The sequence below is a fragment of the Benincasa hispida genome, chromosome 6 (genome assembly GCF_027475165.1).
Source record: "Benincasa hispida cultivar pf3 chromosome 6, pf3_genome.v1.1, whole genome shotgun sequence".
Taxonomy (NCBI): Eukaryota; Viridiplantae; Streptophyta; class Magnoliopsida; order Cucurbitales; family Cucurbitaceae; genus Benincasa; species Benincasa hispida.
This window is the reverse complement of record NC_143483.1, coordinates 17,808,849-17,823,655: the sequence shown is the minus strand read 5'-3', so window position 1 is coordinate 17,823,655 and position 14,807 is coordinate 17,808,849. Positions and strand designations below refer to the sequence as shown.

General features: G+C 36.9%; 1 protein-coding gene and 1 pseudogene across 2 annotated transcripts; both read right to left on the bottom strand.

Annotated features, from left to right (window-relative positions):
• Nucleotides 1-339: 339 nt before the first annotated feature.
• Nucleotides 340-3,067, bottom strand: LOC120080490 (uncharacterized). 2 transcript variants are annotated; one of them, XM_090314601.1, is made up of 5 exons: nt 2,990-3,067; nt 2,435-2,470; nt 2,198-2,352; nt 1,279-1,569; nt 340-1,116 (listed from the first exon to the last, which is right to left on the bottom strand). In XM_090314601.1, exons 3-5 carry the CDS (start codon nt 2,330-2,332, stop codon nt 490-492), a joined length of 1,053 nt encoding a protein of 350 aa, XP_090170727.1. In that variant the 5' UTR covers nt 2,333-2,352; nt 2,435-2,470; nt 2,990-3,067; the 3' UTR covers nt 340-489. The 2 variants fall into 2 exon arrangements, with proteins under 2 accessions (XP_090170727.1, XP_038891089.1); XM_039035161.2 differs by lacking the exon at nt 2,435-2,470.
• Nucleotides 3,068-10,949: 7,882 nt separating this feature from the next.
• Nucleotides 10,950-13,163, bottom strand: LOC150035483 (uncharacterized; annotated as a pseudogene).
• Between the last annotated feature and the right edge of the window lie 1,644 nt (nt 13,164-14,807).

The following is a 14,807-nucleotide window of genomic DNA, read 5'->3' as shown; positions in this document are numbered from 1 at the left end:
AATTAAATCTTATTAAGCTTGGATTTGACATATTATAAACGATAAAATCAAGATGAGGTGATGAGGCATGCAATACAGAAATTGTAGTCTAGTTGCCATGCATTTACTTTTGGAAGGTTGAAGGAAAAACACTCGCAACTTTCTTGGGTCAACTAAAGTAATGAATTTTTTAGCCGACTATATTGAATTCAATTTATCACAATTACAAACTCATCTCAACTTGCCCCGCAATTTCTCTCCATCTTTCCTCTATTATTGGTAATGCTTTGCTTCTCATCAATTTCCTTCCGGGCCAAAATATCACAAAGCAAAATTGAACATTCCCACCAAAAGACTTAATTCACACACACACAGAGACTTTATTTTATCATTTTATATTTTGAAGTGTCAAAATGCTTCCAAACAAATGAACAAACTGGTGTATTAATTGAAGAATTACACTCATTAGGATACAGAGCAAAACACTCACAATAAATGGTGAAGAAGAGATCAGCAAGGCACCTTGGTTGGTGAAGGTGGACCTGCTACTTGAAGAGTGGTAACTGGATTCCAGCTTTCTATGTCGCCACAATGACCGTTCTTCACGGTAACCATCGGCAAAATGGTGGATTCAGCGAGAGAATCTTGGAGGGTTAGTTTTTTTGAAGCCACTGCCTTGAGTCGGAGTCGCTCTGCCCTCGAGCCGATGACTTGCCCTAAAACTGATGCTGCAATTGTAAATGCCATGGCTGACTTGGGCATTAAAATAGATTTCCTTAGCATAGCTATAAATGGAACAGCTGCATGAACGGCAGCAAACCATGAGGGTGAGAATTTTTCAGTGTGTTCTCTCCATATTCCTAAAGGTACGTTTGCTGCCATGCCTAGTAGACCGATTGCAAGTACTTTTGCTGGCAATGGTTGGGGACGGAGATTCTTTGCAAATGCGGTCTTTGCTAAAGCTGCTCTTGCTGCAACTACTGCTGGTGGGCATTTGAATTTCATGCCTGGTGGGGGCTGAAGAGCTTTGGCGACAAGCGGTATGACACTGCTAACAGCACGATATGACTTTGCAATTGGGCAGTTCCCCATTTGCAGCCATTCATTGCCCACTGCTTCATGCTGTGAATTTCCACCCTGAGAATGAACATAATGATAAGTCAACAGGACAGATTGTATTCATCCTAGATTTTCAACAATTCAGATAACAAGATTCTCTGCATATGAATTTCATTATCTTTCATCTGACAGCTAAAGTACTAAATGTTAATAAACCATGGATGATTAACAATTGATCACCTGCGAAGAAGACTCTTTCATGGATGACTCAAATTTCTTTTTCTGATTTTTCCACTTTTCTGAAAATGAATCAAAGCTGAAGGGGCCTCCAGGTCCGAAGGATGAGAGGCTAATAGTGGCTGCCTTTGCAGCTAAAGGATTGAACTGTGATGGGGTTGGTTTGAGTTCTACACTCTCTGGATGCATAGATCTTCCAGAGAGTGGAACAACTCCATCTTGTCCATGAAAAAGCCTAAATGCCATATCAAAATTGGGACCATCTTCAAAAATTGGCCCTTTAGCTCCACGTACCTATAAAGAGAGTAGAAGCAGCTATCAGAAAAACAAAGAATTATGTGGAAAACTAAATTACAAGAAAGAGGAAGACCTAACAACCTATATTGAAGATCGTAAGGTGAAATCTGAATATAACACCTGAACTCTAGTGCTAAATGCTAATAGTAAAGTATGCAATAAGAGGATAACTAACATAGGTACATAAAGAACTAAAGAAGCAACAAAGTAAACTTATTCTATGTGGCATCAATACGTACACCAGAATAACTAAGCTAATGCCTCAGCTGGAAACAAAAAAATTCTAAGAAACGATTTGTATAAAAGTATAACTAACATTTACACATGTGTCAAGTTCTGTAAAACTAATTAATATCTACCTAATTATATTTAACGAGTATGTATTATAAATAATTATAAAAAAATGAAACACTGAATAACTTTGACATGAAGAATTTCATTTCCATTACGTTGAAATATAATATTAGGGAAAGACTGTAATTATATCTGATTTTCCATGTGTTTTCCATAGTTGAACATTGACCAATGTAATATGTAAAACAAACGGGTAGATTTATATTTTCATTCGATATCTTTGGTGAAACAAATAAATTCAAATATAAATTCATAGAAAGAAGAAACTTACAGGTATTGGGAATGCCATGGACGAGGAAAATGAGAAATTTGTCGGCTCATTAATATTCCTTAAGAATGGACATCTTTGAATATCCTGATTAAAAGTTGTAGAGCCCTCTGTAAAGCCTCCAAGGAAATTATCCATTTGTACCTTGAACGGTTTACCTGCACAAAGATGTAATGGGTCCCCATAAAGTTGTTACCACAGAATTGTAATATAAAAGAAGAATACTCAAAGAAGTAGTACCCACAAATGAAGGTTTTTCTTAAAAGCTCCAAAACCCTGAAAAGTCAACCAAAGAATTTATCCTAGTTCATCTAGAGGCCCAAATTTCAGTAAGCACTCCAACAATCAGGAGAAGTAACAAGGACATGCAAGTAATTAAAAAACACAACTATGAACTAACAGAATAAAAATCAAATTCACAAAAGAAGAAGACAAAACCCCAGTTGTTTATCAAGTGAACTCTCGGAAGTTGATCAATACTGATGTAATTAAAAACAATCATTCAATTCAGACTATATGTAAAACAATTCGAAAACAATCAACTCAGAACTGAATCCTTAGCTAAGAGATGACAAAACACGAAATTAAAAACATCAAAGCGGGCTCAATTCGAACGTATTCAGCTCGTAAAAAAATGCTTATACGTCAGATCGCACAGAAAATCGATAAATTTACAACAGAAAACGTAGAAAGGAAAATTAAAAGAAAAAAAAAACAGAAATTAGAAATGCAGGGCAAAGTCAGATAGATCGGAAACAAAGGAAGAGGAAGAGAAGAGAAAATGAAGAATAATACCTGGAGGGTGGAGATCGGAGAGAGAGGAGAAGATCGGAGAAGGAATTATGGAGAAGAAGGGTAGGTGAAGGCAAAGACAGAGTAAAAGGAGAAGATGCTTTGTTTTATTTTTATTTTGCAGAGCAGAGCAAAGAGAGATGAAACGACACCGTGCAAGGCACACGCCACGCCTTTGTTGAAGTTCTCAATGAAGAATGGAAATAATTGTAAAGGGCAAAGGGCGTATGGCGATTGGCGTTGGCGGGCGACCTAATTTTGGTCAACGCTTTGCAGCGGTCTTTCTTATGTTTTTTTCTTCCTACCGAGGGCTCAACTTCGCTGATTGTGGGCCCATGCGCCACGCGCTTCACGCTCTTTTACTTTTATTTTCATTTATTGATTATTTCCACCAATAGGTCATAGACTCTTGAGAATTTCATACGGATGTAAAAAACATTCAAATTTTGGCTTTTTGATGACATCAGCCGTATGTGAAATGTCTGTTTAGTCTTCAAAACATTCGAAGATGTGTGCGCATCCCAGATTTTCCTTCGTTCATCTCGTTTCTCACTCATAGGAAGCACTTGACCCAGATTCTCACACATTCCTCTCATTTTTTTTACCTCTTCTTCTCATGCCTTCCTCTCATTCATCTTTGGATAGAAATCGAACATTTTAAATCTCAATTTTCAATCTGACTCCCTCATTCCTCTCGCTTCACCTTCTTTTCTCTCGTTTTTTTGTATCTCATTCTTTATCAATTTTTCGCCAGTTTGTATGTAAATAATAGCCATTGTATGAATTTTCGAATACTTCGAAAAACCCATAATTCTTTCAAATCAATTTAATGAAAAGTGGTATGCACGCTAAGTCCCACTAAGATAACAAAAAAATTTGACCAAATCGAGTATCATCCGTTCTCATAAAATGTTCTCTTTTTAAAAAAAAAACCATGACATTTAGCTGCAAAGTTTCCAAAAAATACGAATTTGTAATGTTCTAATCGCTGTTGGATCAACATATACCAGAAATTTCACACTCTACGTAAGTATAAACATGCACTGCGTTATTTCTCATTTACTTAAATCGTAAAAGTCGTGATAGAAACGATTTGTTTGTGAGTTGGTATTATGCTACTATAGATAGGCGAGAGGAAGAAACGAGAGTGAAGTTAGTCCAATGTGAGGAAGGAAATACCGTGTTGATAACTTGTAGAAATACAAGTTATTTATACCATCTTATTTAGAATATGTGGCAAAAAGAAGGAAAAAATTGCATCGAACAAATAGAAATTGGCTTAGAAACGCAAAAGTTGTAAAGTGTTGGAAGCACACCCGCTAACACCATTGCGATGGCAAAATGGAATGTCCGAGTCTTTGTTTTGCAGGAAACAGGTCACCGCATGCAACGATCTCTCGAGGACAAAAAGAGCAACGCATTTGCACTGCATGCAACGGTTAATTGAGAACGAAAAAGAGCAACGCAATTGCAGCACATGCGATGATCGAACATGGATGGAAAGAACAACGCATTTGCACCGCATGCGGCGATCGATCGTAGATGAAAAGAGCGACACATTCGCGTGGATTTCTGAAATTGTATAGCTTTTCTGTTGTACGATCTAACAAATTGAATGTGGTGCAGAGCGAACATTTCCACCAAGCCATGGTAGAAAAAGTAGTTTTTCAGAGCGGGACCACCGACGAAAGAGGTGCCAAGGTCTATAAATAGCTACATCAATTTCAAAGAAAGGGGGCTGGTTTGAAGAGACAGCTTAGAGAAAATCCGGGAGAAAGACGAGACAAGACTGAAAGGGAAGTCTCGAGAGCAAGAAATTCATTCACATTCCCGAAGAGAAGCTCTGTGCAGAGATCACTTCTACCTGGAAAACAAGTCTAAAAAGGAAGTTCTCCACCACATTCCTCCTACGCGTCGACAAGCAAATCGTCTCTGATCGAGATCCGTGTTAAGACATTGACACGCTTTCCTTATTTGTTCTCACTTTCTATTCATCAACTGTATTCATTTCTAATCTTTCATTCATCCATCTGTAACAAACGCTTTATCGTTACCTTTTAATATCATTATCATATTCATCGTCATTTCTTTATTCATCTCCATACATTCATCGTTCATCTCTCTCATCATGTGTAACTAATCCCCAGGGTAAAGGGGGAGGATTAAGCGAGTAAGTTAATCATTGTTGAAGTAATCAGCTAAGTTTAGCTAATGCATGCTCAACGGCATCTTCACCTGTGAAAGAAGAAGTGAAGATGTTAATCCACCTCTCGAAAGAAGGTTGGAAGAATGCGTTAACTAAAGCAAGAAGTATTTCCAGAGATAGAAACAACCTTGCATTCGTAACGTTCATCCCTGATTCACCATAGACATATAGGAACACGGTCGATCGCTGAGAGTTGTAAGCTAAGAGAAAGCAGAATCTTAGTTGCGTCCTCAACAGGATTGACGAACTTGCAATATTCTTTCCCCCAACCCATTCTCTTTCTGACACATTTCACAAGACTTGTCATCGCCTTCCATCAAATACTTGCACATCTTCATAGACAGCCCATTTATTTTTTTATTTATCTGTTTATTTATTTATTTGTCATCGCATTTTAGTCACCGCCTTTTATTTTATCATCGCATTTTACTTTTCCAATACAATTCATTATTATTTTTTTTCCGGTCGCATATATCACATTAGTATCGCATTGATCATCGCAATCCCCGTGTTCGACCTCAGATCACTCTGAGAAACTTGCATTGGTATTATACTTGGTTCCAGCGCAAGAAAACTTGTGACACGCGCATACTACATGACGCATACTATGAACGCATATCAGCATCATCGCATACATTATTTTAGAACATAGTATCGCATTTATTATCGAAAAGTGCATACACATCATCCACATCATCATCCACTCCACATCACCACCATCATTTCCATTTTTCCATTCTTTGCGGTGGCATTACACTACGTTTCGTTACGCATTACGTTCCATCCGCCGCAATCAAAATTTCATTCAACACGTGTACAATCTATTAAAGGAGAAAAATGAATGAGACTAATAGTTAACGAGAGAAAGAAACGAGAGTAAGCAACGAAAGTTATTAACGAGAGTTTTACATAATCTAAAATTTTAAATTTACTCGTTTGTGTATTGAAGTGGACGAGAAGCAGTTGTTTGTTCGATATGGAGGGTCATGGAATGAGAAGGAATAATGTTGGAGGATCTTTGAAGGGTATCCTGCCAATGACATTGAAGTATAGTGAATTGACAGATCGATTGTTTGACCTTATGGAAATTACTTCTTTAAAGTTCAACTTGATAATGAGGGTGAAATATGAATTGGATTGTGAATGTCCTCCTATATTTTTTTATGAACGACCATGATGTTAAATTTCTACTTTTGGAGTTGGATTGTAACAAACCACCGATATTCATAAGTGTTGAAAAAACCCATCAAGTGGCAAAATTTGACAACATAGAGGCAGAATGCGAACCAATGTGTGTGGATGATATTAGTAATGAACCAGATATTTTTCCATCGATGGTGTTGATGGGAGATGAAAACATGAATCCATGGGATTTGTATACTCATGGTCAGAAGTGGGGCCGTAATAAGAATGTCATAAATGAGAATATTGTGAATGAGTATGTTGTGAATGAGAATCTTGTGAATGAGACTCCAACTACTGAAAGTGGTGTTTTTGTCTTTACTTCGACCCCGATTCTTCATAATGACTTTGGTCATTTTATTGGTAATGTGCATCGGAGAATTGAGGCAGTAGAAGAGAGTTGTCCTCCTGAAGTTCGACCATCTGTGAGTACTGTGAGAAATGGAGACCTGATCATGCAACTGCAGTCTTCATCTGGATTGGATATTGAGGAAGGCCAGTTTTTTTTTTTTTTTTTTTTTTTTTTTTGGCAAGAATGATGTGAAAATGAGGTTGTCAATATTGGCCATAAAGAATAATTTCAAGTTGCAGGTTAGAAAATCAAACAAAATACTATATAGTGTTTGATGTATATACGAGACATGTAAGTGGAGAGTATGTGTAGTTATAATGGATGGTTGTGACATTTTCAAGATCAACAAATATACAGCTGTCCACACATGCTCGATTCAAGTCCTCAATCATGACCATAGGCAAGCTATCGCATTTGTAATTGGCCTGTTAATCAAAGATAAGTTCGGCATTGGTCGTGCTAAAACCCCACGCCATATCATTTAGGATATATGGTTGGAATATGGTGTGAACATAAGATACAACAAGGCATGGCGTGCAAGAGAAACTGCTCTCGCTCTTGCAAGGAGTACCCCCAAGAAATCTTACACCATGTTGCATGTTTATGGTGAAGCTTTAAAGATTAAAAATCTGGGGATCGTTTTTTAGATTGAGCTTGAAGAATCTCAATATTTCAAATATGTGTTCATGACACTAGTTTCTTACTTAAGAGGATTTAAGAGTTGTCGTCCGGTGATCACTGTTGGTGACACTCATTTGAAGGGTAACATCAACCCTATTGCTGCTATTGCTACAGCTAGAAAGTGGAACATCAACCCATTCACCCTATGTAGCAGGTTTTATTTTGTGGAGTCACTTGTCCTTGTATACGCAAAATCGATATCTCCACTTGGCCATGTGACTGAATGGAAGAAACCGCCAGAGTATGCTGATGTTAATGTTGGAATTGGTGTCCTAAATCTCCTTGCAATCTCGTAGTTTGTAAACTTTATATAAACATATTGTTGTTAATAAAATAAGTATTATTTTATAAGCCTATAATCAATCCAATAAACTAAAATCCTAGGTTATTTTATGTAATTTAAACAAGTATGTAAAGACATACAAGTGGATCTTGTTTAAATAATAACCTAAACGGTCTATAGTAGATGGATAAGGTTGGTACCTTATCCTGGTGATACTATGGATACGACCCACTTTGTAGGTGTTACAAGTGTTATAAAGTACTACAAATGATCTGATTTTGATCATTCATATAGAGACATGTGATCGGGGGTATCCTATACAAAAAATTTGTATAAGACCTAACCACAAATTGATTAGTCTCTTCATATAACACCTTTAATAATAAAGACTTACATTTCACTAGGATGACCATAGGTGACATGACATGAATCTTGAGTGAGTTGTGAACTCCTGCTCATGAAGAAGATCCTTTGATTTGTATGGGTGAGAGTGGCCAGATTGCAAACTCAATAAGTCTACCATTTTGAATATTCGTCTAATTAGGGAGCTGGGAATACAGCTACATGAGAGGAATTCACTCCTCCCCAATGCAGGGGCAAGTAGATAATTGCTCCCTTAATGACTTATTCCGGGGCTTGAACACAGTGGCCAGACCCTCTCTTGGCCCGAGGGGGACTTAGTCATAGTTAGATTATGACTTATTGTTCATTAGAGGGATTAGTGGTACTTAAGGAGTTAGATGTAATTACAGAGGCAAAATAGTCATTTTGGCCAAGTTGTACTTACCGGTAATTTGTGAAGGTTCATCACACTGTTAATTGGTTATATCCAAAGGACACAGAAATTCATCTGTAGTGCAAAGAGTGAAGTTGTCGATTTTTAGTAGAATGACCAACAATTAACGGATGTTGGGTAATTTAATTAAAGAGTTTAATTAATTATTCAAGTACATTTGGAGCCTCAATCTACAGGTCCAAAAGGTCTCCTCTGTAGCTCAACAGGGGTTTAATTGAGAATTATTTTTGGATTAACTTGAAGTGTTCAAATTAATTGAGGGAATTAATTATATATGATATAATTAATTAAATAAATTATATATGTGATATAATTAATATAATATATTTGATACATTATAATATAAGGTAATATGAGAGAAATTTGAATATGATTTAAATACTAATTATATGAATGAGATTCATATAATTAAATTTAATATAAATATGACTTAATGTTAAATACCTTAAATAAGTTGAGATGAATTAAATACTTGGATATGATCCAAATATCAATTATATGAATGAGATTCATATAAGTGAGTTTACTATAAATGTGATTTATATTAAATGTCATATATGGTTGTGAGAAAATACATCTATAGGTTATATTGTATTTAATACAATATGTAACTATAGATGATGTGTTATGGGATATAACATATAGTTTATATATATATATATATATATATATATATATATATAAAATAAGGTTGTTATTATATGTATAATTATTATTAATTTTATTTTATTAAATTAATATTAATTAATTAAAGGGGAGAGTTGAATTTCTCTCAGCCAAATACGAGATGAGAGGGGTCAAAGAAAATGTTGGTGTTCATTGGTCTTCCTCCATGAAATACTGAGAGAAGGGTTCTCTCTGAAAAAAAAAACGAAAAAGATAAGAAAATTTCTTCTCCTCCCTCTCCTCCTCTCCATCTCCTTCCCTCTTCCAAACCCTAAGGCAGAGCCCACACCTCCTGCCATTCTCAATCCCTAAGGAGAATACAGGAGGCTCTGTATGGTGGTGTCCCTTTTGGAGAAGGAGAACCATTCATGACCTGTTCGAGGGATTCTTGAAGAATAATCTTCAAAGGTAAAGGTTTCTAAAACCCTAAGTCTTCCTTTATTAATGCATGCTATAATTTATGTAAATGTATATCTTGTTCTTGATTTACTATAAAACTTATATTTAATGAAAAATGGATTTGGGACGATCTTGCTTTCGCTCAAGTTTCTCTCCTCATAGAGTTCCTTCAATTATGATCCTTCAACTGAAAAGAACTGATATCTCCCATCCGCTGGAGAACATCGGCTCCCGAGAAAATACAAACGATGTGGTGGTGTCGGCCACAATAGACAGATTTATAATGAGCCACTTGTGAATATAGACAGCCACAATAGATTGACAAAAAAAAAAAAAAAAAAACTTGCAGTAGAAGTTTGTTAATATTCACAAGTTGTACTAATTTTTACACTCACAAGTTGTACTGTTTTTTACATTCACAATTTGTACTATCTTTTACATTCACAATTTGCACAAATAAGTAAATAACTTGAAAAATACAATCTAGTAAATGAATGTATCAGCCCCATAGCTTACAAGCATACTAGAATCTAAAGTCTGCCATCTTTTCTTGAACAAACACCACTTTTGTTAGAGATCTGGTAACCATATGCTTAAAAAATTTTAAACAGAATATACCACAATCTAATATATTGCGACCTTGTATATCTCCTATTTATGCACGATAAACTTGCCATGGGTCATGATATAAGTCTGGTTTCTTCTAATAGAGCTTGGAAAAGTGAGCCAATGATGGCAATGTATTAAAGGCGTTAGCATTAGTGCAATATCATTCATCGAGATGTATGATGCCATGGAGTCATATAACGATATTTGTCCTCTATTCATGTCAATCACGATCAGGATCCAATGTTCATATACGTTGATTGCACTATACATGTAGTCTACGTCAACCCATCCTAGTTGGTGATTCGGCTCCAAACCAAGCACAAGGTTAGTTACACTATCTTCTTTCGCCCATAAAGCCACGACTTCTTCCTCGATCCTATCGTCTATGGCTCTGAACAAGCTTTCGGGTGTGAAAAAGTTCAAATAGCGCTATGGGCAAAGAATGAAATAATTGTTAATGAACTAAGTATACAAAATGAATGAATGTATTAATTAATTGAAAAAACATATGCATACCAATATTCTCGATGGGAGCATCGTGAACTTATGGATGCATATCACAGGCTGAGCAAGCAACTTTCTCCTAAAAAACATGAATATGCTCTCAAGCACTTACAAATGAAAGTCCAACACATTACTAACCAAAACATAATACATGTAACGATATAAAACTTGTATAATAAAATTAGTTCGTACAAAAAAATCGATCCATTCATTATCCTTCGTTAACTCACAAAACAGTTATTTTGTCCTTCTATCTGTCCTAAACAAAGCCCCCATGTCGGGTACCTAAGGCTTCACATCATCACTCGTCAACCATTGTAGGAAGGTGTTGAGCATTTCCTCTGGGACTAGATGGGTTGGATCGTATCTAACCCTATCAACCATATGAGGAGGACAAACACCTAGATCAGAGTACTTCCACTTCAATTTTGGTCGTTTCACTTCAACCAGAGGGGTATAAGGCTTAACCTCTTTCCTCTTCCTACCCATACGTCTTAGAGCCTTAGTGACCTTCTCGGGTCCATCTTGATCTTCAACTTCTTTTTTGGAGGCGGGATCGAGCGTAGATGGATATCATCATCTGTAGAGGATGGATCTGGCATAGATAGCTCGATGGTAGTGGTGGTGGTGAGTATGGCGTCAGTGGTAATCGACTCAACAAGTGTGAGCATCGTGGTGGTAATAGGCACAATGGTAGTGGTGCTAAGAGGGTGGGATAGGTGTTAGGGCCGATAGAAGTGGTGCTTGAGAGGCTGGGATAAAAAATAGAGTCGATAGAAGTGGTGCTTGGGAGAGTGGGATCAGTGTTAGGGTCAATAGGATTCCTCTCAACATGTTCTTCATCCACACCATCATGGTCACTTGGCTCGTCCTCACTATCATGGTCATGTTGCTCGTCCTCACCATCATGCCCACGTGACTCGTCTTCCGCATTGTTCTATATAATTACACCATATCATTAGTACGTAACGTACGAAACACATCCACTCATCCACAAATTGTGAAATATACATACTTGACATAATGTTTGCAATATCTTAGTGATTGCCCACAGTTGTACCTTCACTTCCCCATAATTAGACTTCACTTCCACCAAATCAGACTTCACCTCCCCCAATGTAGTCTCCACTCTCGAGACCTGCTCGTCTAAGATTTGTAGGTAGTCTCAACTCCGAATGCTCGTCCTGTATGAGTTGACATTGGGCTCTGGTACATGATGATCTAACTCACGGATCTTAAATTCCTCTTCGTATCAAGACTCATGCTCAAATTGGAAAGGCATATGGTTCCTCTTATGAGGTTCATGTCTGCTAGATACCTCCTCTTGGTTAATATCTATAGGTTCTTCTTCTGAGCTTCTTGTCACTGATAACATTAGATCTCCCTTCTGAAGCTCCAAATACACTGGGCATTTGTCAACTCGAGTGTCCCTAAATTTCCTCTCCGCATCAATCATCGTATATGGTCTGATCACCAACTACATGTCAAACATATTATAAACAATGTTAAATAACGTTAAATACTATAACAATATGAGGTAGTTCTTGTTACTCACTGAAGGGGAGTTGAAGATATCTTTCTACAATAGATTGTTGGACAATGAATGAGAGCATGACCACCTTAAAAATCGAGGCACGACATTATCGTTAAGTCGAACTGCAACTCTCCCAGCAATAGTGGATATAATCTCATATGCCCAAACCTATAAGATCATTTTAGTTTATAAGAAAGTAATGACAATTCATTGCACATTTATGGTAAAGAAAATATAAGAATTGATACCTGGAATGTGTGAGAAAATCTGGGTAGATTGTACATCAGCACGTAACTTTTATTTGTGTTCACCTTCTCCTTGTACAAGGTGACCTTGTCCTTTAACGCTTTCTTCAGACCATTGAAGGTTCACTCCCATAAAATATGTCCCCAATTTAAGTTGTTGAAGTATTCAAGGTCCTCCACATCATCTAGCAACGATTTATCAATGCTACTTTTTGTCTTGTCTTTTCCTATCAACCCCAACTCATAATAATATACAAGTGTAACTTTCACTGCATCCAAGTCATTTTCGAACTTTAACGCCTTATAACATTCTTCAAATTTGGTGGGATGCACTTTCATCAACATTAAATTCTTGAAATACTTCAATCATGGAGATTTCTTTACTTCAACACTACGAACCAGTTTAGTACGTGACCACCATAATCCCATCACCAATAGGAAATCCTCCTTCGAAAATTCAACAATCGTCCCATCCAAGTCAAAGGTCATGGAATTAGACCTACTACTTTCCACCTCCCTCAATAATATATGGTGGACTAGCGGGCTATTGAAAACTATGTCCATACCAACGAATTTTCCAAACATAGTCCTCTTAAACATTTGAAGCTACCTCTCTATAAGTTTCCCTTTGATTATCTTATTTGTGATCCCAATATGAGATGAAAGGCTTGTAGCCTACCCAAGGAAATGATCCTTTATAGCAATCTTCAGATCAACCATTATAACTACAGGTAAAAGGAAAAAAAAGAATTAGAGAAAAAAAAAAAGGAAACAAAATCACATTATCGAGTATTCTGGAAAAATCTCATTTTAAGATCTCGCTCCTTTCTCTCTTTCTTCTCGTTCTTTTTCTGGTGCATTCCTCTCGTTCTTTCTCTTGTTCTTTCTCTCATCACAAAAATTTATACAGAAATGGAATCGCATGCAAGAAATGGAAAACATAAACCACAATTTGTACCCTTGTTACCTTAACTTTTGGAAGTGTAGAAAGGAGAAAATGAGACAGTTCACCAGTGAAAGAAGACCGTTGACAATTTCTTTGTGTTCGACGATATAGAAATAAAATTGCATGCAAGTTGTGGCATTCGATTTCAATTGTATTGAGAGAAATAAAAATATCATACTGAAGGAGAAGAAAGAAGATGAAGCAAGAGGAATGAGAAAGTCTGAAATTTTAAATTTAAAATGTTCGATTTCATTCCGATGAAGAATAAGAGGACTGAACAAAAGGAAGAAGTGAATGAAAAAGAGGAATGAGTGAGAAATGAGATGAACGAGCGAGAATCTAAGATGCACATGCGTCTTCAAATGTTTTGAGGATTAAACGGACATTTCACACATGACTGATCCATCAGAAGGCCAAAATTTGAGTGTTTCTTAAAGATTGACCAAATTTCGAGTGGGCCTCAAAATTTGACCCATCCGTACAAAACTCCCCAGCCCGTTCCTGTTGGGGTTGATGCCCTAAAGTCTCGTGTCTTGTAGTTTATAAACAGTTTTTACGAACGCTTGTGTTGTATAATATATGATATTTAATTCACATCTTGTATTTTGCTCAGTTACTTGTTTTATTTGCTTTACTACAAACCAATAAACATAAAATCCTTGGTTATCTGTATGTGACTCAAGTATGTATGTGATGACATACAAGTGAATCATGTCTTGAGTGATAACCAAAATGGTCTGTAGTATATGGATATAGGAGGGAAACCTTATCCTGGTAATGCTACGGATGCAGCCCGCTTTATGGAATGGTCAAAAGTGTTGTGACTTGTCATAGATAGTCGGATCCTGATCATTCGTGTTGGGGACATGCGAGCGGGGACGTCTTATATAAAGAGTTTGTATAAGACCTAATCACGAAGTGTTAACGTCTCGTTATATAACACCATTCATGACAGAGACTTCACTTCACTAGGATGACCATAGGTAACATGACCTCAATCCTGAGTGAGTTAGGAACTCCTGCCATTGAGGGCGGTTCTTTGATTTGTATGGGTGCGAGTGGCTAGGTCGCCGATTCAAACCTACCATTTTGGGGATTCGTCTAATTTGGGAGTTGGGAACTCAGCTACACAAGATAGAATTCACTCCTTCCCCAAGGTAGGGGTAAATAGATAGATAGTTCCCTTAAGGACTGATTCTGGGGCTTGAACGATGTGGCCCACACACACCTTCTCCTTGCCCGAGAGGTGTTCACACATAGTTGGGCTATGTTGTATTGTTCATTAGAGGAATCAGTGGTACTTAAGGAATGAGATGTAATTATAGGGACAAAATGGTAATTTAGCCTAACTGTACTTACGAGCATCTGTGAAGGGTCATCGTACTCATGATTGGTTATATCCAATGGACACAGAAATA

Coding starts and splice junctions, on each gene's coding strand:
- LOC120080490 (XM_090314601.1), bottom strand. CDS start 2,332: ATGGATAATTTCCTTGGAGGCTTTACAGAGGGCTCTACAACTTTTAAT. Junction 1,570..2,197: donor CCATGGCATTCCCAATACCT/GTAAGTTTCTTC, acceptor CTCTCTTTATAG/GTACGTGGAGCTAAAGGGCC. Junction 1,117..1,278: donor TGAAAGAGTCTTCTTCGCAG/GTGATCAATTGT, acceptor GTTCATTCTCAG/GGTGGAAATTCACAGCATGA.